This window comes from Cryptotermes secundus, unplaced genomic scaffold (assembly GCF_002891405.2).
Source record: "Cryptotermes secundus unplaced genomic scaffold, Csec_1.0 scaffold434, whole genome shotgun sequence".
Lineage (NCBI taxonomy): Eukaryota > Metazoa > Arthropoda > Insecta > Blattodea > Kalotermitidae > Cryptotermes > Cryptotermes secundus.
Window position 1 is genome coordinate 1 of NW_019738963.1, and position 23,193 is coordinate 23,193.

The window sequence follows — 23,193 nt, forward strand, 5'->3', positions numbered from 1 at the left end:
AAGTTGACTGATGCAGTAAGCGTGGGGTTTTCTTCTGCCCAGTACCTGAAATTCTGCTTATTAACATCCTCACTCAGAAGAAAATGGGCTTTATTTGATGTTATCAAGTATGGAAGAAATTGCAGGAGTATATCCATCATTTCCAAGAGCTTTGTGCGAAAGCCCATTTGCATATTTAAATCATGATGCTGTAATTCTTGTACTATTTTAATTTTGAATTGATGAAAGGGCAAATCCATGTGTAACATTCTCCTAGCATTCCTATCTGACATGCCTAGTGCTACAGAATGTCGTATAGGAGAGCACTGTGGACTCTGCTGTAGGGTCATTCGCACCCTCTTCACATTTTCTGGGGTTGTTCACTGATCGTAGATGGCCTGGATTCTTCTTTGGCAAGGCAGAAGCAGTTTACCTAAACTGACTTACCCAATTTAAAATAGTTTGAAGCTTACCATTTCTTCATATATAAAATGCTTACTAAATTCACATTGTGTGTGAGTAGCTGAATCATTATTTTTAAAAACCTCTCCACAGGAAATTCATGTGCTCAAATGACCAATGCACCATGGTGACTAATAACAACTAATAGGAAATGAACCAGCTTTGAACTGCCCCCGATACAGCCATAACAATCAGCATGCTCTCTACCAGCATATGCATTTGACGCCAATTTCAAATTGTCTATCTGAAGATGGAGGCGATACGTTCCGCCGAAACGTCGGCCAAAACGAAGAATACACGGCGCCAAAACCCAGAAGACGACTTTCTTCGTAGTTATCGCCGTGAAAACCTCAAAACTTACATGTCTAATCAATTCTTTCACACACAATGCGTAAACTACACCTTAATTCTGTAGATAAGGGGAAGCTTTCATGACTCATTGCTGAGGGAATGGAAGTTAGTCATCCTTCTGATGCTAGGAATAATATGGGTACTCTGTTACTTGTAGCTGAGGTTTCGGGAATACAGTCATCCACCTGCCACTGTGAAGTTAATGGAAACCACTGGCTAGTATAAAGATATTTTGCATGAAGCATATTGCTAGTCTCTTTTATGTGCCATGGAATGAACCCAAAACCACTGGCAACTGGTGTCCCCAAGTGGTCATCCACCTAAGTGCTCACCAGGCATAACTTTGTGTAACTCTCTCTCTAAACTCTGGTTTGAGCGACCTGGGTGAGTGACTGCTTGGGAACATGGAACATCGATTGCTGGTGATTTTTTTGTTCATTCCATGGCCCTTAAAAGGACTAGTTGCACAAATCTTCTAGTCCACTGTCCCTGTTTGCCAAGATGAGACAGTAAATGACTTAAATTATGTAAAATAAAGAATTAATATTTTACTAATGGAATTTCATTGCCATGTAACAAAGAGATAACTCTACCCTGGCAGTAAGGACATCAGTAACTTCCAACTAAAAATGTACTGTAAAGAATACTGCAGGATCCATAGCAATATTATTAATAAACCATTTAAATTGTGGTGTATTGACTAGTTCCATATCCTGGACAGAATCCATGGAATGCACCATATCTGTCTCTTGATATATGTACCTATCTCTCTCTCTAATACGGATACCATGATTATTCATTTACAATCTCTGATGCTGCATAACCTCTGCAGGTTACATGTTTAAATCAAAACGGGTAGCAGCATCCATGCAAAATTACATTTTCAGCTTCTTCATGAAAGATTTTTTGTATACAAAAAGTAAAACACACATCCCTCCAATCCAACACAAACCTATTACAATTATATGTGATCCTGGCCAATAATATGATCATGAGCATCATGAGGGTCTTCATATTAACATTAGGGGAAGTGAAGGAAGGTCTGATGGAGCGTGACAGTGAATATTTAATTATGTTTTACAAGTATAAGTTATATAATTAATATGTACACATGCATGGCTACCAGGATGCTGGGCTAACTTTGGCTCCGCTCGGCGAGCAAGGCCCACAATAGTAATAACGGATCTTCTGCAATTAAATTATAATCCACGGAACAAAAGAAAAAAAAACATAGCTTTTAAAGGTTTGTTAAAAATTTTTATATTTGCACATGATGCAAATTCCTGTATCTTAAGAAGACAGCAAGAGCTCCACAGGGCAAATGCTTGACAAGCCTGTCCTAGCATTCCACTAGATTCCTAAACCTAAAATATCTCCTTCAGAATTACTCAAATCTAATGATATCCATGGACAAGGGTAAGTACAGGCCTATTATTTCTTCTTCAAAATCATCTACTTTCTTCAGTCTGATGAAATGGAATGAATGGCTCAGTTTCGTGACAGTCCCACTGATGTCTATTCCTGTTGAAGGATATGGCCTTTGAAACTCTGACCAAGGCCAATTGACCTATAAACAGCAGTACTATTTTCTCCTGCAAGATTCATCTACTGTACATTAATATGCAAAAGTCTGCTGCCACTACTACTACCAGTGCTACTACCACCCACTATTACTATTAGAGTCTTGTTTCTTTAGCTTCCTCAGATACAGTGGTAAATTATACCAAATACTACATATTACATTATTTGATTTTAAATAGGCAGCACCCATTTTTCAATCAGTGAAACTGTAAAATTGAAGGCTACTTCCATTCAATGATGTAGCTGAGAGCATTTCATTCTCTCCTGTACACTGTGTGTGCCAAGAATTTCATACTTCTTTTTTCTGAAACCTAATATACTACCCTGCCAGTTGTACAGTGAAGCCTACACAGATCAGTTATGAAACATGAAATAAAGAAAGAAATAACAGAAAGTCTGCTGCAGTTCTATAAACATGGTAGGTTTCATAAATTTAAGAAACACAAGATTTAGTGTCTTAAAATTTCATCCACTAATTCTGTGTAATATCTTATATCATAAATGGAAAGTGAGAAAACATTAAATTTCTCTTGATCAAGCTATTGCAGGAAATACAACTTTCTGTGTTCTTAATTACACTGTTAATGTTCTAAAGTGGCTATAGACATCTATAGCTACAAGGTTTCTACAAGGTGGATTCACCTCAAATAATTTTTATTTTTATAGAAAATTAATTGGTTCCTTTAATGCTACTCAGACTTAGTAGATATTGTGTATATGAAACATGCTTCACTGACATGGTGATGACCGATTGAAGATCAAAACTTTTAGTGGCATAAGACTATCACAAAGATATATTGTCTGTGTGATGGATAATAAAATTAGGATTTGAATTTCTCAGAGCAGTGGTTATGAAGTGTTCTGTCTTCTGGTACATAATTCCCTGCAGCCCACTGAAAGTCAGCTAGTGTTTTGGAGGACATCTTACCTCCATCTTAGGGGTTAAAGAATAAGCCAAGCAAGAAAACTGTGTAGAGCAGGTAGCAGGCAGCAACATGTTCCTCTGAAACATCAGTTCAATTTCCATGGACTATATGGTATTACATCCCAGAAGACAGAACTTGATACTAAAAGTAGTTTACTTCTGCTGTTGCCTCAACAGTGTGTGGCTTTTGTTTATAATAATAATAATTCACAAGTGAATCCTAATAAATCATGTATTTAATTGCAGTTTTTAGTACAGTAGTATCCTTAATATTGTGGATTATTCATGATACTACAACGGTTAGCTCTTAAGCATCTCCAGATAAAATTAATTGCAAATAGCTACAAAATAGGGGTGAGAATGAAAGAGAACAAAATTATAAAGAAAATTATATTTTTATTGAAAATTTTATATCATTATTTTCAGGCTCCATATGTCGCTGGCTAAGCGCACAACTCAACACAACATATGATGGATCTATACTGAATCCGAACATTTATAATTAAGTGGGTTACTTTTTATTATTCTTTAACTACTTATGTACCTGGGGGGTGAGGTTATAATGGAAAAGCAAAGTCTGCTTTAAAACTTTATTATAGCCACATTCTTTGATTGGATTCTTGATCTGTGTATTCTTGTAGCCTATGGAATATACTGTTATGCAGTCCTATCAAAATTCATGATATGCATTTATGTTTGGTCAGTTATATTTAATGAACAAAGGTACACTTTTGTCCAAGATCAATCAACATAATGATATGGATCATTGTTAAAATAATAAGTATGGTGAGGACACTAATGAACAATAATAATACATATTTCTCAGTTTCAGAAATATGAACATTTAAATTTTTATACAAAAAGACACACTGTCTAAAAAATCTAGAGCTTAATAACCCCTGAAGTTAAGAAAATATTCTAAAAATTCTTTACTAAAATAAGGATCACATTATAACAAACATTTCCTCATTATATGACTTTCCCAGAATTAATAGTTCAGCAGAGAAGTATTTTCATTTCATGAAATGTAACTTTGAAAAACAAGATTAAAAAATTTTGTATGCATTTCTTCATAAGTTTTGTTACCATGTGTCCCCAATATCATTAGCACTTTTCATTATCATAAGCATTGTCATCATCCTTCTTTCTCCTCTTACCTCTATTCATTTTTTTGTGCTTGTTGAGCTTTCATTATCCTCTGGGGGTCTGTGCCACTGATGATCCTGACTGAATACACATGGTTCTAAACCAGTTCTCCTGAGGTCTTATGTCCCTAATTTCTTCACAGAAGCAGCCACACACACACAATTTTTATGTCACAAAATACTGTTTTAGGTCAATGATGCCAAATCATGTTATTGAGACTTTAATTATTAATTATTATTATGCAGACACTTCTTCAACAGATAGACTTGAAAGGATTCTGACGATGGTGTGTACTGCACTTCTTTTGGCTTATTTTGGACTTCATCACTGGACCAGTGATGTAGGTAGGTTTATCCTTCCCTACCCACCTGAAGATGGAGACAGATCCAGTCTCCAAAACGTCGTGGTCTTTTGTCTTTTACATACCAGACGATGGATGAAGTCCAAAATAAGCCAAAAGAAGTACTTCTTCAACAGTTCTGATTCAGCAGGTTCTCAAAAGTGGATTGAATGGTTTTCATTATGATCAGTAATTCTTACTGTCTCTATTGTACCTACATCATGTATGTTCATCTTTAGGGTATAGGTTGTACCATGTTCTTTCATCTGTGGATAGTCTACGAAAATAAACAGCCCAAACTGCAGCCATCATTGCACTTAAACTTTCAGCATTGTCTTATTGCTTTGGTACAGGATGCTTGCCCTTTCTCACTGAAACTCTTGCCATCTTCCACGAAGATACCTTTCTTGTCCTTTACAAATTACCTCCAATTCTTTTTGGGATATGTCCAATACACTCCAGTTTACTGACATCGCAGTTCCAAAGGGCTTACTTTCCACTACAGAAGAACAAGACCACGTATCACCACCTCCTAGGACTTTGGTGTACCATACCACAATCAGCTTGTTAGCTAGCAAACATTTTTCACCTCTTCTTCAGGTTTGCTGTCACTATTTGATCCAGAATATTCTAATTATAGGAATGTTTATGATTTTCTCTTCCCCCTTCTCACCGGTGGGATCTTATAATTTCTTCCTGACTGAACACTTATGATAGTATTTAGATATTATCTGCTTCCCCATGTCCATGCCTCTTACTGATGTGAGACCATACAGTGTGTCCCCCAGCTTCATCCATGTACCATCCACACATATACATTCATTGGTGTAGCTTCTGCCTCATCTTCTTAAATTTCTTGCTCAGAAGACTGCACTCTTTCCTTGCACATCTGCTTCAGGATGTTCAAAAAATATGAATCTGCCTTGTCAAGTCTCAAGTCTCATGATAAGTGGAGGTAAATTTATGATCCCACGGAAAATGTTTGCTCCTTCTGTCCACTTTCCTAGACACCACATATTGGATGCAAGTCCTAGATTACTGTCAGTCACACGAACATTAGATGAGATAAATGGATAACTGTGTCCATAGAATTTAGACATAATTTTCAGTATGGTAGCAATGACTACTCCATAGTCTTATATCTGTCACAAGCATAAGAATTATAAATAGCAGCAGACAACAGTTCAGAATCAATTATTTTGTATTCTATGGTCTCAAACTCTTCCTCATCCATACTACTACCCAAAATATTCAGCTCTGACTCAAGTTTATATATATATGTAGATGATGCTTGAGCATAATGATCTGAAACTTGAGTCAGAGCTGACTATTTTGGGTAGTAGTAGGTCAAAGTCAAAGTCACTTTGCGACTGACGGTCCTACGACTCGCAGGGTCATGGTGGAGGTATTCGACCCCACCCCCACATGGGTGGTAGTAGTACAGACGAGAAAGCGTTATATATATGATGCTTGAGCATAATGATCTGAAACTTGAGTCAGAGCTGAATATTTTTGGTAGTAGTATGGATGAGGAAGAGTTTGAGACCATATTATATATATGTGTGTGTGTATATATATACATTATATATTTTCTCCAACCTTCTACCATTTCATCCCTATTTGGTCCAAATATTCTCCTCAGCACCCTGTTCTCAAACATGCTCAGTCTGTGTTCCTAAATGTCAAAGAACAAGTTTCACACCAATACAAAACCACAGGCAAAATTATAGTTTTGTATGTTCTAATTTTTACGTTTCTAGACAGCAGATGAGAAGACAAAAGGTTCTGAATGGAATGGCAGCAAGCATTACCCAAATTAAATATCTTCTTAATTTCCCCATGAAACAAATGTTGATGTTACTGATATTTGAACTGTTCCACATTTTGAAAGGATCCGTTAACTATTTTTATGTCGTGATTTTGCCCTGCGTTCTGGTGATGAGAGCAAAAGACACTTAGTTTTCTCTGGGTTTACTTCTAAACCAACCTCCTCACTGCATCAATTAGAGTGTGTATGATTTTATTTATGATATCTATATTATCCCCCAACACATTTACATCAGCATAGACCAGCAACTGATATGTCCCATTTAATTTCAGTCTCACCTGGTTTTCCTGGACCTTCCTAATGGCATGCTCTAAAGCAAAATTGCAAAGCATCTAATTGTTTTAGACCATTCTGGATAGGAAAATTAACAGACATAAGGACTTACAAAAAATTTAAATTCACTAGGGGGGAGGGGTGGGGTCCCTCTGGGTCGACTTGGCATGGCGGCCACTGATTGGCCTATTGTACCTGCCCCAGTTGATTATGATGACAGATAATTTGGTGGAATGAAGATTGTCAGGGGAAACCGAAGTACTTGGAGAAAACCCTGCCCCAGTGCCACATTGTCCACCACAAATCCCACTTGAGCAATGGCACGTCCCTATAAGGACTTAACTATATGTTTCATTTAAATACATTTTAGTTAGCCTAACTTACAGTTTCAAGAGTACCCCAAACTCTCTGAGAGTATTGTACAATACTGTCCTCCTAAATGAATAGTAGGCTTTCTTAAAGTCTATGAGTAGCTGATGTACTGTCTCATTGTACTCCCATTTCCCACTCCGTGTATCTGATGAATGCAAAAAATCTGATCAGCAGTTTATCTGTTGTGTTGAAGCCCACATTGATGATTCCCAATAATTTCATCTATGTATGGACTTAACCTTGAGAGAAGAATATTTAACAAAATTTTATATGAAGTTGATAGCAGTGATATCCCAATAATTACTACAGTCAGTTTCATCACCCTTCTTGTGAATGGGCACAATAATAGACTCTTTCCATTGATTAGGCAATTCTTCCTTATTCCAAATGGAATTAAAGAGATTATGGATCTCAGACTGTAATGTTTTACCCCCGGCTTCAATCAGTTCTGCCAGAATTTCATCGCTACCTGATGATTCATACTTTTTCAACATTGAAAATAGCCGGTTTCAACCTCAAAAGGACGAGATCTGGTATTAATGGCTAAGTATTCCGATCTGACTAACATCACTGACCCTATGTACTTTCAGCTGTTTGAAAGAAGCAGTTCTTCCACTTATTCAAAATGTTGTGGGAATCTCCAAGCAGATCACCATTCTCATCCTTCACCAAGTTACTTATAGGTTGGTAACTCCTCTTAAATTCATCTATTCCTCTATACAGGTCTCTAATGATCTTATTCTGTTTGTCACAAGCTCATTAATTTGTCTTTAAGATAGTCCCCCTTTTTATTTCTTAAGAGCCTGCTGGCTTTGCATCTTATATTGTTCAGATTATCCTCATTTACTTCACTTAGATCTTGTAACCACTGCAACTTTTCTTGTTTCCTTTGATGTAATAATTCTGAACTACAACTACGTACAACTGCAGATGACTGAAGCTTTCCCCTCATTTCAACTCTGCTTCACTCGTCCATACAGGCCTATCCAACTCTGGAATATCTGAGTCTGAGTCTCATTTTATGACCAATGGTCAGTCGGCGAGTCTATCTTGGCATAAAGCACCCATCTGAGGCTTGTGACCAGATCTTTATTACTGTTTGACAGTTACCGTCTTGATTTTTGTGGGTGCCCTCTCTGAAGAGAGGATGGGCCTGTCTTTTGTACTCATATATGCTGCTGGTTCTTGACAGCACAGTCTTTCTCGGGTCCGAGACCCTTGGTACTCGAGACCATATGTTACTGTTTCAAATTTGAGACTTCTCTTTTTGTCGCCTCCTCCGACTTGCAGGGTCATGGTGGAGGTACTTGAACCCACCTCCACGCGGGCCTGGAATATCTCAGAGTCAGAGTCAGAGTTACTTTATGACTGGCGGTTTACTGCCAATCAGTTCATCTTGGAGTCAGGCCCCTTGAGGCCCACGACCAGAGATTTTTTCTTTTCCAACTGAACTCTTGCGGTAATAGTCCTTACATAACATCCTCTGACGTTCAACCCCCATATATAGGAGCTTTTTGGACTGCTTAGTGAACACCTTTCTCTACAGTTTGGTTTTCCTGCAACGAACCCTCTGTTGTCCATCTCCAGGTAAACGTGTTTGTTGTTTCGGCAATCTCTACACAACGGTCTGTTGGTATTTGATTTGTTGCTGTGGGAACTTAACAATTTCCATTGTTCTCGTTATTCCGCAATGGGGGACATATAACACATTACATTGCTCCTTTCTAGAGGTTGTTCATCCCAAACAGCCTAACAGTACTTCCTTTCCTTCATCTCCTTGGTGTTGATCTTCCAGGCGCTACCTCCACCCCCATTCTTCAAGGGTGTTCATCCAGAGCAGCTCCATGGTCCAGCGTTCGTTGGTCCCTTCGTATCACATTCACCCCTCACTCATTCACTCTCGCTGGGGAGGCCTCTGCCTTTACGTTACCAGCTCCTCCTCTGTGCGCTGTTTCATTTTTTCTGTTTCGGAGGGGGTTGACCCCTCCACAAGATCCAGTCTTTGTCTTCTTGTAGGCCGACAGAAGATCCGGCTATTCACTTTGCGATCTTCATGCTGACAATCTCATAGAAGGTCTTCTTTCGAGTTCCTCTCCCTCCTAGGTGCGATCACTGTCCTGGTATACACCCTCCGATGACATTCTTGGTTGGCTCCTTTTTCTTCTGACATAGTGGCCATCTGCCGCCTACATTCTTTATTCCCTTTCTTCCTTCTTGGAGAGTCCGCACTCTTCCTCTGAGTCTCCAGATTCTTCCCTCATCCTTGATCCTGGTACAGTTTCTTCTACGCCATGCCACTTCTGCGTGGCGGGTCATCCTCATTCTAGCAGCGACCAGTTCCCTCCATGGTTCACATTTCCTGGGTCTTGCTCGTCCCAATGATGTCTCTCCTGCGTCATGCCACTGTTGGACGACGGGACATCTTCCTGTCAGTTCCTTTGTCTGCCGTGCCACTGCTTGAAATTTTTCTTTACATTGGTGATCATGTCTTTCAAACAAAATAGCTATTACTTATTCACAGTGGCCCCCCGTGTGTTTCTACCTTGTTGTGGTGGTGGGGCTTGCATGCATCAGTGACCCAGCAAACTATGTCGGCGGTAGCATAGCTCCTGGCAGACTCTCCCAAGTCGAACAGGTCAAAGTGTAGGTACCAGACAAAATGAAACACATACAAGTGCTCAGGCGATAGGTGGTTGTTCCACCAGGGCACTCAAGTGCTGTGGGCTAACAACTCACACTTTTTAAATTTACTTGTTATGGAAACTATGCAAAGCAAAAGCTGGACTGATGAAATGTTGTCGACCTTACCACCGAAGAAGGTATCCAAGATTGGAATATGAAGTGTGAGAACATTGCATGAAAGTGTGAAAATCCAGCAGCTTGACCCAGAAATGAATAATTTGAATTTTATACGAGTATATTAGAAGTAAGTGAAGTTTGTTGACATAAGAGAATCATATCAGCAGTTAAGAGGGTAGAGGTCATTAGTGATAGGATATTATATATGTATAATACTAAAAGGTCACTGGTATGATAACATTGTTATGAACATTCACGCCCCAACAGAAGATAAAATTGATGACATAAAGGACAGGTTCTATGAAGAACTAGAACATGTATTTGATAAATTCCCAAAGTACCATATGAAAATTTTGTTAGAGGATTTCAATGACAAAGTAGGGAGGGAAGACATTTCCAACCCAATGATTGGGAATAAGAGTTTGCATGGAATTAGTAATCTTAATGGAATTAGAGTAGTAAACTTTGCCACATCAAAAACTCTTACTGTCAAAAGTACAATGTTCCTGCATCATAACATCCATAAATTTACTTGGACATATCCTGATGGGAAGATAAACAATCAAATCAACCATATTTTGATTGGCAGGAGACGGCATTCAAGTATACTTGATGTCCTATCATTCAGGGCAGCAGATTGTGATACTGACCACTACCTGGTGGTGGCAAAGGTTAGGGAAAGACTGGCAGTGAGCAAAAAAAAATGCACATAGTTCATGTGAAGATGTTCAATCTCAAGAAATTAAATGAGGTAGAAGGTAAAGAGCAGTATCGTGCTGAAATCTCAAATAGGTTCGCGGCCTTGGAAAATTTGGACACTGAGGTGGATGTTAATAAAGCTTGGGAAATTATTAGAGAGAATATCAAAATTTCTGCCAAGGAGAGTCTAGATTATTATGATCTGAAGAAGCATAAGCCATGGTTCGATGAAGAATGCTCAAAATTATTAGATCAAAGAAAACAAACCAAATTGCAATGATTACAGCATCCAAGCAAAATAAATATGGATAATCTGAAAAATATAAGATGCAAAACCAGCAGGCATTTCAGAAATAGAAAGAGGGAATATCTGAAAGACAAAATTGATGAGCTTGCAATGAACAGTAAGAGCAAGAACACTGGAAATTTGTACAGAGGAATAAATTACTTCAAGAGGTGTTACCAATCTAGAAGTAACTTAGTGAAGGATGGGAATGGTGATCTGCTTGCAGATTCCACAACATTTTGAATAGGTGGAAGAAATACTTCTCTCAGATGTTGAATGTACATAGGGTCAGTGATGTTAGGCAGATAGAAGTACATACAGCTGAGTCATTAATACCTGATCCCAGCCCTTTGTAGGATGAAATTGTTATTGCAAAATTGAAAAGGTATAAATCGCCAGGTAGTGATCAAATTCCAGCAGAACTTATTCAAGCAGGAGGTGAAATATTACGTACATTCTATCCAGAATGGTCTAAAACAAGGAGATCCTTTATCACCACTCCTTTTCAACTTTGCTTTAGAATATGCCATTAGGAAGGTCCAGGAAAACTAGATGGAACTGAAATTAAACGGGACACATCAGCTGTTCGTCTGTGCCGATGATGTGAATCTACTGGGTGATGATATAGATACCACAACGAAAAACTCACAAACTTTAACTGATGCAAGTAAGGAGGTTAGTCTAGAAGTAAACACAGAGAAAACTAAGTTCTCATCACCAAAATGCAGGGCAAAATCATGACCAAATGATAGGAAACAGGTGTTTTGAAAATGTGGCACAGTTCAGATATTTGGGAACGATGATAACAAATGAAACCTGAAGAAAACCTTCTTCTGGGATGTGGCGCCATGTAGAAATTGTGTTAACAGACGTTTCAGAGGAACATATCGCCTCCATCTTCAGGGTAGAAGACAAGAAGAAATCCGTGAGCGAACCAGCTTGAGCAGGTGCAACAGACTGAGTCCAGTCAAGTAAACACAGCTGTATAAGAGAAGGAAGGGAAGTGAGTGGGGCTACATGGGGAAACGGTAGAGAGGGGGAAGGGGAGGGTCTGGTGAAATGGGCAGCAGGTAGCAGGCCAGAGCAGGTATAGAGTATGTGTTAGGGGGAGAGAAGAGAAGGTTAAATGGAGGGCATTAACCATGTAGCTCAGGGGCTGCGACGGACCTGCGTGGCCTTGTGGATCTGGCATCATCTCGGAGGTTTCTCGAGGGAACAGATGAGAGGCTTCCATGACTTGCTGAGGCAAAACCCCACATCTCTGTTCATATTGTCGGAATGGAGTTCAATCTCAATGGTCTCCCTAATGATGCGATCCATATAACGGTCTTGGTGGTGAGGATGGATGGATGTACCACTGATGCTCCTTTAACCTCATGTCCACAGAATGGCCCGTCTGCCGAATATAGACCTTGCCGCACTTGCATGGGATAATGAATACACCTGGTGTCCTTAGTCCCAGGCTATCTTTGACTGGCCGGAGGAAACTTGATAATTTCTTTGGAGGCAGGCCCACTGATTTGATGTTGTGCCGGGACAGCACACTGCTGATATGGTGGAATATAGTCCTGACATAGGGCAGGATTATACATTGTTGTATGGAAAATAGAGTAGTAACAGACAATTGGAGATGGGCTTTTCAAACATATGATAATCACAATGTTATCAGAAGGGGAATGAGATGGGTGAATCCTGAGAAATATTCACAAAATTTTAGTTGGAAGACCTCAAGGGAAGAGACTACTTCAGAAATATAGTCTTAGATGGGAGGAGTATTGAAATGAATCCTGATGACATAGGGCATAATGATATGGACTGAATTGAACTGATTCAAGATTAGGCCCAAGATGATTATAAACTTTTGTGTTCCACAAAAAGCAGGCATACTTCTTAACCAGTTGAACTATAAACTTCTTTCCAACATTTCACCATAATGTTAATTGCTTACTTATTTCTTAAAGAAGCTTCATAAGTAATTTCTCCACTTCAGGGAAGTGGAAGAGTATCATTGATTTGTTTCATGAGGAAGTTGAAGAAGGAAAAGAGAGTTTCTATGATGAGCGTTACCTCTGGGTACGACCTTCTGAGGATAATCTACAGTTCATCAAGCAACAAATTGTGAAAGCTGGATGCTGTCAGCTTGTCAGCATTGGATGTGGAAGTGGGCTACTAGAATGGCTTATATGCACAGCTACAGGTAAGAATAACAGTTGTTTTGAATAATAATACATTTTAGGGCTTGGGAAATCTTTCATAAATTACAAGCGTGACAGAAGTCTGTGTAAAGTTCATATCTGGAGAACCTGGCATATTCTGGGTTATCTCTTATCAGAGCACATGGAACTTTATTAAGTACCCTGTATTTGCCTATTTGGCCCAAATAAGCGAACTTAGAGGATATCAACGCTTCATCTATTAGGGCATTATTTAGCAAGAATTACTTGCAAGTGAGCAAATGTGGTAAAATATAACATGTTACAGAAATGCTAATGATGTCATTGCTGTTCTGGCCTAGCCTTCCTGTTATCATTTGTTAATCTCAAAATCTTATCTTCAGATCTTGATTTTGCCTGTTGTTACTGAGAAAATACAAGGGCAGGCAGATATAAATGGATCCCATGGTCCTAATAAGCAGGATGTGGAACATATCAGAGTACAATACATCACATTCAGAAATTACATTGAAACTCTTTTAATTTTTCCTTGAGAATTAGGGGATCTAAGCATGAAACTAGGAAAATCTTAAATGGAGAAAATTTAACACTGAAATTATTGATGTGGGATTGCTGAAAGTGAATACTAAATGGGGAATTCACTGCACCTATAAATACAATAAGATCATGAAGAGTCCTGAAGCAAAATTAATTGCTCCTGAATACCGGCTAATTATAGCTAGGAGAGGTATGTACATTTTAATTTTGGCTCCAAGCCATGAGTTGAAAGGAAGTATGGTATTACGATATTTACAAATCTTGATTTTTTTTTTGGTGGTCAGAAATCAGGAAGGTATTGAGAAAACAATAAATTTAACAGTCTATGCCAGTATCAAATGTGAGACATTTTAGGAGGCTAATGCCTTAACCCTAGACCTTAAGATTCTGTTTCAATGACACAATAAAAGGGAGATTCAAATCCTGAATCTATTTTTAAAGTCACTTTTACCTTGATTATTAACACAGGTTTGGAGGTGACTGGTATAGAAGTGGACCGTGGTTGGTGGGAATCTCCATATGCTCCTCCAGTTTTTCTTCCGTTAATTTATGCAGATGAATCATATGACAGTGATATCACTACCAACAAGAATGCAGCTCTCCTATTTTGCTACTTCAATGATGGATCTGCATTTTCTGAATATATGAGACAATATCAGGGTACCTGTTTCATCGTGATTGGTCCAGGAGAAGGGAGAGGTACACACACACACCCAGCACCTTTTAATATTCAACTTGAAAGTGAATTTACTTGGAAAATGGCAGCTTATCAAGAAGTTCAACACACAAAGGACTTCATTGCTATATATGTGAAATCTTAGTCGGAGCCTGAAATATCTCCTAGTCACAGTTCAAGGATAAATTCTTCACGATAGTTCACTCTAAAGAGGTCATTTTGGACTCTTCAGACAAGACCAGTGTTGGACTGAGTTAAACAATTTAAAAGAGGAAACTGAAACTGGATCTCTTAGTGTATCATATGCTAAAATAATAAATGTAAGAATGTTAACATACCACAAGCATTTCATTCCTCTCAGAAACCTTCTCTCTGATCACACTGTAGGTAGGTGACTGCTGAAAGGACTTGAGGTTATGTGTTTCTCTGTGTGATGGAGAGAACAGATAAGTTCCAATTAGCACTATCTCTACAGCTGTGGGAAAAGTAGACACTCCAGCCTTTGCTGTGTGAGGAGCCAGGTATCCTATAGGACATGAAAAAAATGTTATGACTGTGAGACTGATAGCACAATGTCATGCATGTTTATGTATGTGCAATCCAGCAAAAACTGTGAACCGGTACAGGTGATGTTTAAACAGTTGATTTTCACCAGATTATTTTGATTATCATTTTCAAAGAGAAAGAGGATCTTTCATTCATTTGTATACAATGAAGAATTATCATGTTTGTGAGCTGTTTTATATTTTCGGTTTTAATTTGTTTCAGAATCAGTCTTTCTAAAAACTAGTCAATTCCAAAGGGTTGACGATGGTGTATAACACTCAGGATTACCGAGTTTTTGAAGTATGTCCATTGCCCACTATTTTAATGAACACAACATTTTGGAAACTGGATGTTTCCATCTCAGGTGAAAGGGTGGGAGGCCTCTACTCAGTCAAGTCTGTCAGAGAGAGCTAACCGCAGGCATTCGACCATCTATATCAGTATAACTACATCTGTATATGCATCTGAGATCAGGTTTGCCAATGGAAGATAACAGGAAATTTTACAACCTCTTTATTACAACCGTCACAACACAACTAATATCAAGATCAGTGCCTAGTTTCAGCTCTGCTACATGTTTTGGTTATTAATAGCCATCATCAGGCAAATACATTGATATTGATATTAGTTATGCTGTGACGGTTGTAATAAAGAGGTTGTATATTGTAACACAACAGGATGCATGAAATGAAAATTAGGAAATTTTACAATAAAAGCTGTTTAAAGGCATATAAAAGACTGAAACCAAAATATAAAAAAGTGGAAAACAGATGCATGAAACTAAACCAACAGCCAAATCCAGAAACACCAATGTAAAGGAGTGTTTCATAATACCAACCTGCTGCTAGTGTCATCTGTGGAAGAAAAATTTATTCCTGGAACTAAAATAATATAGATACAACTGAAGAGCCTGCCAGATAATACTGAACTTCTCTATAAGTTTCTAATCTCATTGCTGATAATGGGAATCCACATCAGAGAAGTTTCAAACTGGGATGTAGTTACTATAGGATTCTGACGATGGAGTATAACACACTGATATGTTGGGTTTTTGGACTTCATCCATCGCCCTGGTTTTTAAGATAACAAATAAAAACACGACGTTTCGGAAACTGGATCTGTTTCCGTCCTCAGGTGAAGGAAAACACCTATTCAGTTGGGTCCCTTAGAAAGAGCTAGCCTCAATCACTGGACGATTGAGGCTAGCTCTAAGGGACCCAACTGAATAGGTGTTTTCCTTCACCTGAGGACGGAAACAGATCCAGTTTCCGAAACGTCGTGTTTTTATTTGTTATCTTAAAAACCAGGACGATGGATAAAGTCCAAAACCCCAACATATCAGTGTGTTAGTGTGTTCAAACAGGGATGTTTCATCAGATTTCTTAATGTTCCTCACAATTTCCAAAACCCTGGCTTCATTCCAACCTTCATAGGCCTATGGGCCAGTTTTGATTTTTTACAAGACCTTCTCTGAGAGAGCCTTAGTTCACACAGCTACACAGCTTGTTTCATCAACATAGTTTCTACCACATTCAAATGAAATGCTACAGACACAATGTGCTGTCTGTTGCAGATCTCTTTCCAGTCTGGTTTTCATGAATGAGCTCCTAAGAGTGAGTTTAGTTTTGAAGATTTTCTTAATCTTGTAATGATTCTCTATATGTTTGAACATTTCAGAATTGTTCTTCATGTGGGGGACAGACACAGAGCTTGTTCCTTTTTTTTCTGGATGACTACCTTTGGAACTAAAAACTGTTGTCAATTTCTTAAACAGATCTTGCCATTCTTGGTATATCACAGAAGCCCTGTTGTGTAGACTCTGAATCTTTCCTCTTTTGACATGCAAAGGATTATTCAGTAGGTAGTTCAGGTAGCAGCCTGTGTAGGTGGGTTTTTTAGAAACCTCAGTGGCCATTGCCCACTCTTGCCTGATGACCAAAACACCCAGAAAAGGAGATTAGTATTATCTGATTCTACTTCTTGAGCAAACTGGGTGAAGATCTTACAACTACTGAGGTGGCTGAAGAGATTCTATTAACTGACTGGATCATCAGCCCAGTCCACAAATGTGTCATCTACATACCAGAGTCAGTGTGATGGTCTGTATTGCACTGTGTCAAGAGTCGGTTTCTCAGAATGTTCCATGAAGATGTTGCTAATAATCGGGGATAGGGAGCTTCCAATAGCCATGCCATCTTTCTACGTGTATAACTTATCTTCCACCTGAAAGTAGGTGGTTCTCAAACAAACTTCCAACAGTTCCAAAATGGCTTCAACTTTCAAGCCTTTTTATTTTGTTGTAATTTTCCTTATCTCCCATTGACAAAACCTGATCTCAGAAATCCACTTCCTGAAATGGTGTGTTTAAAGTACCATACAATGGATGAAGTCCAAAGACTCAGTAATCCTGAGTTTATAAAAACTGTTTTACCTCTCCATCATTAATTATTCATTCCAAGCTCAAACACATTCTCATAATTATGTGTATCATATTTATCACTAAGAATCAGTAATGAATCCTTCAGGGAATTCAGATGTACATGGGTGCTGCAAATATCCTGGAAAGCTAAGGTTTCAGTTCAAGAGATATTCACACACATGTACTCAGATATAGCAGTCAGACTGAAATCTTACAGTGGGATAACTACTTCTAGCATAGACAAACAGTCTGACAAAATACACTATGAAATTATGTCATAGTTTTCAAACTATACTTAACAAAGCTGGTACAGCTGTAGAATAATAGAGTATAACATAATTTAATACACATTTTAAGAATATAATTCTTGAAAATATTGAGTCTCATAACATACCAACAAAAACTTAAAAATTAATTGATGGGCAATGTTTTTTAATGAAATGGTATCAAAATGTTGAAAGTATGGAGTGTCAAATGACTCAAAAGTTCAGACCTTCCTGAAAGGAGCAGGATGAAGTTAATTTTCTGCATGTGAATGAAGGTACTGCTAAATTTTATTTTATTTCTTCATTTAGGAGCAATCTTAGGTCTGGTCATGAATGAAAGCTAAAAGAAGTACATTGTATATTTGCAAATAATTAACCTCTGAAACCGTTTTTTAATCAACAATTATAACTGTCTGCTAATGACTCCTGCCTTTGATATTGTCACAGGAGTTGGGCATGTGGGGGTTACCAGGTCTGTACACACTCCTTGTTCTATCAAAATATTCATACCCCCTCTTTGCATCTTCTGGTATGTTTTGGGAACCACTCGGCTTCCAATGAAGGCCAAGTTCACTTAAGATTTCCCTGTAACCTTTTTGAAGTGTGACTGTGCCCATGAAGTAGCTGTCAACATCTCATGAAGGCAGAGTTCAGTTTTGCATAGCACAAAGCAGTCAAGACGATGAGTCAGTCAGTGCAGACTGTCATACACATCCACATATCCCATATATGCATCTGTCAGTTTTAATCTCAAAGAGTTCCACAACATAATCATTTCTGTAATTTTAACTGAAACAGAAAAGTTCCATATAAAATTCTAAGGTATAATTTATGATCTACTTAGATACCAAATTTTATGATTCATCAGTTACAGCTAACAAATTGAAAAGGGGGGAAAACTGCTAGGTTTTCCATGTTACTTAATATTCTCTACAAAATTTTCCTCATCATGTTGACACATTCATGAAGACATCAGTCAGTCTTTTGTTATTTAATAAAGAAAATAGTCACAGTTTCCATACAAAAGTAATTGGTATTTATTTATGCACCTATGCTTACAAAAATAAATACACTGTATAATAATGCTTTGTTATCAGAATCAATTCTATCCTTACACAGCTAGGTACAATCAAACAGAAACCATCTTACACACAAGAAAGTACATACACTAGTATTTGGTGTGTTGCTTTGTAATTCTCACTTAAAATGTATACAGTCTACATTTATACTTATATAATGATGCCATCTGTGCAGAATGGATGAACGTACTGGTATTCACTATTACTGGTTCAAGTAACAAATCTGAAATACCAAAGGAGACAGCCAAGGTTCATACAGTATACTGTATTACTTTGAATATAAAAGTCCTTCAATTTAACATGCAACAAATTTTTAAATGAGGGTTTTAGGAAAAAATTGTAAAGATATATTTATTTCAATGAGTTTTCTTAGAACACATCAATTAAGACATCAAAATATTTAGAACATATTGTCATTTTCAAACCTAAAATGGTATACACTGTCCATGCACTGGCAATGAGAACATTACAAATACAGCAATGTGTATTTAATGAAAAACACTTACTTAAATGTTTATTTTGAAAGTACTTATAATATTACAGCAACCTTGCAGTAAAAAAAAAGTCAGTTGTATAAAAAGAAAATGCTCCTGCACTATTTACATGACACAGTTACTCAGTTTACAAAACCAAAAATTTAAAAATGAAAGTGAGTCTTGATTCATCTGTCCTCCTTTGGGCTGCACACTGGCTTATATAGTGGCAGAAGCTATAACTTACAGGTATGGTTGAAACATTAATTACAAAAAATATTTATTGTAGCAACTTATGTGTGTTTTAAGTTCTTATTTGTAATTGTTATGACAGCCTTTCAATATTTTTAAACGTCTCTTTGTTTCCATCAAAATTATGAGTTTCCTCATTATTTACAGTACTACCATAACATTGTACACTGGACAGTCAAAAAGTTCCCAGAATTCCCCTGCAGATGAAGAACGAGAGACAAGATAGTACACGCATTATTGTTATGGGGAGCTCAGCATGTCTGCTTGCAGGTCCAACAGGTCTGGACGGGTTTCAGCATGCAATGTCATTACTGTTCCATTTGAATTAGACACAAGTGTTGGTCATTTGGTGCAATGCTGCAGTTCGAACAGTGTACGGACATCAAGTTCATGTGCAAATTGAGAAAATCTGCTTCAGAGACACTATTGGCCCTGCAGCAAGTTTATGGTGATACTGCACTAAAGAAATCCACAGTTTATGACTGATATTCCCAGTTTAAGAACGGACAAGAGCACTGGAGGATGACCAGCGCAGTGGGAGGCCTTCAACATCCAGAACCAAAGAAATAATTGAAAAAGTGTGACAACCGATTCAATCTGATAGATCATTTCTATGTGAAAGTTTTGCAGAGGTTGTGAGATACAGTTCTGAGAAAGTGGCATGACAAGTGGCAGGGACAGTGGTTTCTGCATCACGATAATGCACAGAGCCACACATCGCTTGTTGTGCAGCAATTCCTCATTGAGAAAAACATTCCTGTCATCAACCAACCACCGTACTCTCTGAATCTTACTCTGAGTGACTTTTGGCTGTTCTCTACTATCAAAATGAGTCTCATGGTGACTAGTTTCGCGACTATGGAGGACATCAAATCGAATGTGATGGCCAAACTCTGGAAGATTCCAAAAGAAGCCTTCCACTGGTACTTCCAACAGCGACAGGATCAATGGAGCAAGTGTGTGTGCAAGGGTCCTGCTTTGAACGTGATTAGGTATGTAAGATATAAAGCATACATGAATATACCGTCTACACAACAACACTGTATTTTAAAACAAAGAAGACACTACTGTATCAAAAAATGTTGTGTTGTTGTGTAGACGGTATATTCTTGTATGCTTTACATCTTATGTGAGACACAAAACAGGATGCAAACTATTAAGACTGATTCTGTATGTGTTGCTGTATGTCCTACCATTACAGAGCAATACACCATTCCAGAAACTTTCTGACTGCCCCTCATATACATTTATGCACAACACTGAAAGTGACCACTGTGAAGATGAAGATACAGAAAACCTTAAAGGAGAGCTGAGAATATCATTTACTAGTAAGAGCACACAGATACACAGACAAAAGACATAATATATTTATGAGGTCTGAGGTTTTCATGTTGGAGAATGTTTGGATTGTGACTTTCTGGACTGTGACATTACGTGGTTATCAACATTTAAGGAAATCTGCTGCCTCTATCTGGATATGGAGAGCATGTTCCTCTGAAATGCTGGTGACCCCCACATGACTACATGATGTCATAACTCACATTACTGCAGTCTAAAGTGATATATTTATATTTACATTCAACTTTCAGACATTAAAGAAAGTGTGTATCCTCAAAGTCTTACATACACATTTGAACATAAAGTCTCAATCTGAATTTCCTTTCCAGAATTACCAAGACAACACTATTATGTCTCATAATAAAGACTCAAAATTTTGATGCAAGTGAAATGAACTGTATATACGAGTACAAAATTAAGCATTTGCACTGGGACCACATTTAATAAGGCTTGTAGCTGAAACCCCATTACAATACAGCCTATGAATGAATAAAACTGAACATCACATTATGATGATATCCTTTCCAACTTCTATGAGAAGAGCTAAATTTAAGAGTAAAAATAAATCAATATTAAGGTTAGGTTCCTGTTCTGAATTTTCAGTATGCACAGTTTCTATGAAGCCATATCTTCTCCAACCTTGAATTTAAGTTCTTGAGGTTCTTTGATATCCTGAATGTCTCCTGTTATTTGCTCAGCTTCAAATTCTGGTGTCAATGGCATCTGAAATTTAGAGTATTTAACTTTTAATGTGTTGCATTTACATTTCATGAGTGAAAAAAACTCAGTCTCTTATGGCAGAAAATATTAAATTAACGTGGGCAATGAACTTTATAAAGTAGTGATATTCTTGGAATGATGGACTTCCAAGGGCTGGATGCATTTAGTAACTCAAATTCTGATGGCTATGGGGCATCTGCCCATTACCTACTTTGTTGATTATGAAACATTACTTGATGAAAAAACTAGATCATTTGATGGATAACACATATAGTATATCCACAGGGAAATTTCATGATAATTTTATGGCACTTGCTTTACAATTTATGAACTGATTTCATTGAAGTACTGTGAAAAAACGAAACCATATTTATAGGTATGCCAAGAGACAAAGTTTTCATTAAGAGTTTTTAATAACTTCACAAGATTAATTCTTCCTTTGATAAATGTTCACCTGTTACATAAATTATTCCCACACAGCTTCATGAAAAACAATCCAGCTATGGAATGTACGTCTGAGTTTTGAAGGATGTTTAAATGTTTATACTTGGATATTGCCAGGGTGATTTGCCTCACTTCTCCAAAACAGAAAGATTAATGGCATCACAAGTACTTTTATCAGCCTAGAGAGAATACCGTCTCCCATGACATGTAGTTGTACCCTGCCAAATGGGAATACATTATCTCACTGTATCATGTTTTCTTAGCACAACAGAGTCCCAAAAAGATAACTTTTTATTTGCCATGTGTGTGTATTTTTCTTAAAGCCTCAAAAATTATAAGATACTTTTTGTAACTGAAATATCGAAGTCTTAAGAGGTGATTTTACTGACCTCTCCCTGGAGATGCAGAAATCTTTGAATATTTATAGTTCTCTCCATGCAGCCATTCAGTTTACTGTTTCACAAAGTGGCAAAATCAGACAAATATACACAGATGCTTCAAAACACATCTGCTTACCTCATCAAAAACAAACTCCATGGCCTGTAGTTCACAAGTGAACTACTCTGACTGAGTGACTGCCACTTGTCAGCGAAGTTAGTGCCAACTTTTGCAGACAGAGGGTGTCACATGGTCAGCGCAACGGATCCCCACGGCCGTTAATTTCGGTTTTCTAGACCAGAGCAGCCATTTCCTTGAAATAGCTCCCAATTATCCTCACAAGGCTGAGTGTACCCTGTTCCAGGCCCACTATTTCTCAGAAAATCTGGTAGTGCCGGGAATCGAACCTGGGACCTCTGGATCTGTAGCCAGGAACTCTGACCACTAGACGACAGAGGCAGTCTGGTTACCTCATCACACCTTTCATAAACTCTACATCACCTTAAACTCACTTCATTATTATACTCCTATTCAAAAAGAATCAGTACAGTAATGACAAAGTTATTAATTATGTTAGGAACCAGGATAGTGTAGTTGGTATAGTGACTGGCTATGGGATGGATGACCAAGGGGTCAGAGTTTGAGTCCCGGTGGGGTCAAGAAATTTCTCTTCTCCACACTGTCCAGACCGGCTCTGGGTTCACCCAAACTCCTATCCAATGGGTACTAAGGGCTGTTCCCCAGGGGTAAAGCGGCAGGGGCATGAAGTTGACCCCTCACCTCCAGCTAGTGCCAAGATCAAGAAAATGTGGATCTATACATCCACTCCCCCATAAGACTTCATGGCATA

At 38.0% G+C, this 23,193-nt stretch overlaps 2 protein-coding genes and 1 long non-coding RNA gene across 6 annotated transcripts in view; 1 reads left to right on the top strand and 2 right to left on the bottom strand.

Moving 5' to 3' along the window:
* Window positions 1-2,684: 2,684 nt before the first annotated feature.
* On the top strand, window positions 2,685-14,766 carry LOC111871450. Its single transcript, XM_023864586.2, has 3 exons — window positions 2,685-2,791; window positions 13,032-13,238; window positions 14,221-14,766. Exons 1-3 carry the CDS (start codon window positions 2,734-2,736, stop codon window positions 14,571-14,573), a joined length of 618 nt encoding a protein of 205 aa, XP_023720354.1. The 5' UTR covers window positions 2,685-2,733; the 3' UTR covers window positions 14,574-14,766.
* Window positions 4,875-20,202, bottom strand: LOC117282861. Its single transcript, XR_004513774.1, has 3 exons — window positions 18,170-20,202; window positions 14,767-14,954; window positions 4,875-5,673 (listed from the first exon to the last, which is right to left on the bottom strand). It is a non-coding gene; the product is annotated as an uncharacterized LOC117282861 (long non-coding RNA).
* LOC111871449 overlaps window positions 20,203-23,193 on the bottom strand; it is a 64,761-nt gene continuing 61,770 nt past the window's right edge. For all 4 annotated transcript variants that reach the window (XM_033754260.1, XM_023864584.2, XM_023864582.2 and 1 more), the window contains exon 15: window positions 20,203-21,524. In XM_033754260.1, coding sequence (XP_033610151.1) covers window positions 21,417-21,524 — 108 coding nt within the window. In that variant the 3' untranslated portion in view covers window positions 20,203-21,416. The remainder of the gene's footprint in view (window positions 21,525-23,193) is intronic.

What these genes read in the sequence shown, in the direction of transcription:
- LOC111871450 (XM_023864586.2), top strand. Translation starts at nt 2,734, where the DNA reads ATGAAACATGAAATAAAGAAAGAAATAACAGAAAGTCTGCTGCAGTTC. An exon ending in GCTGCAGTTCTATAAACATG is followed by an intron (nt 2,792 to 13,031) that starts GTAGGTTTCATA and finishes TCTCCACTTCAG; the next exon opens with GGAAGTGGAAGAGTATCATT. An exon ending in GCTTATATGCACAGCTACAG is followed by an intron (nt 13,239 to 14,220) that starts GTAAGAATAACA and finishes TTATTAACACAG; the next exon opens with GTTTGGAGGTGACTGGTATA.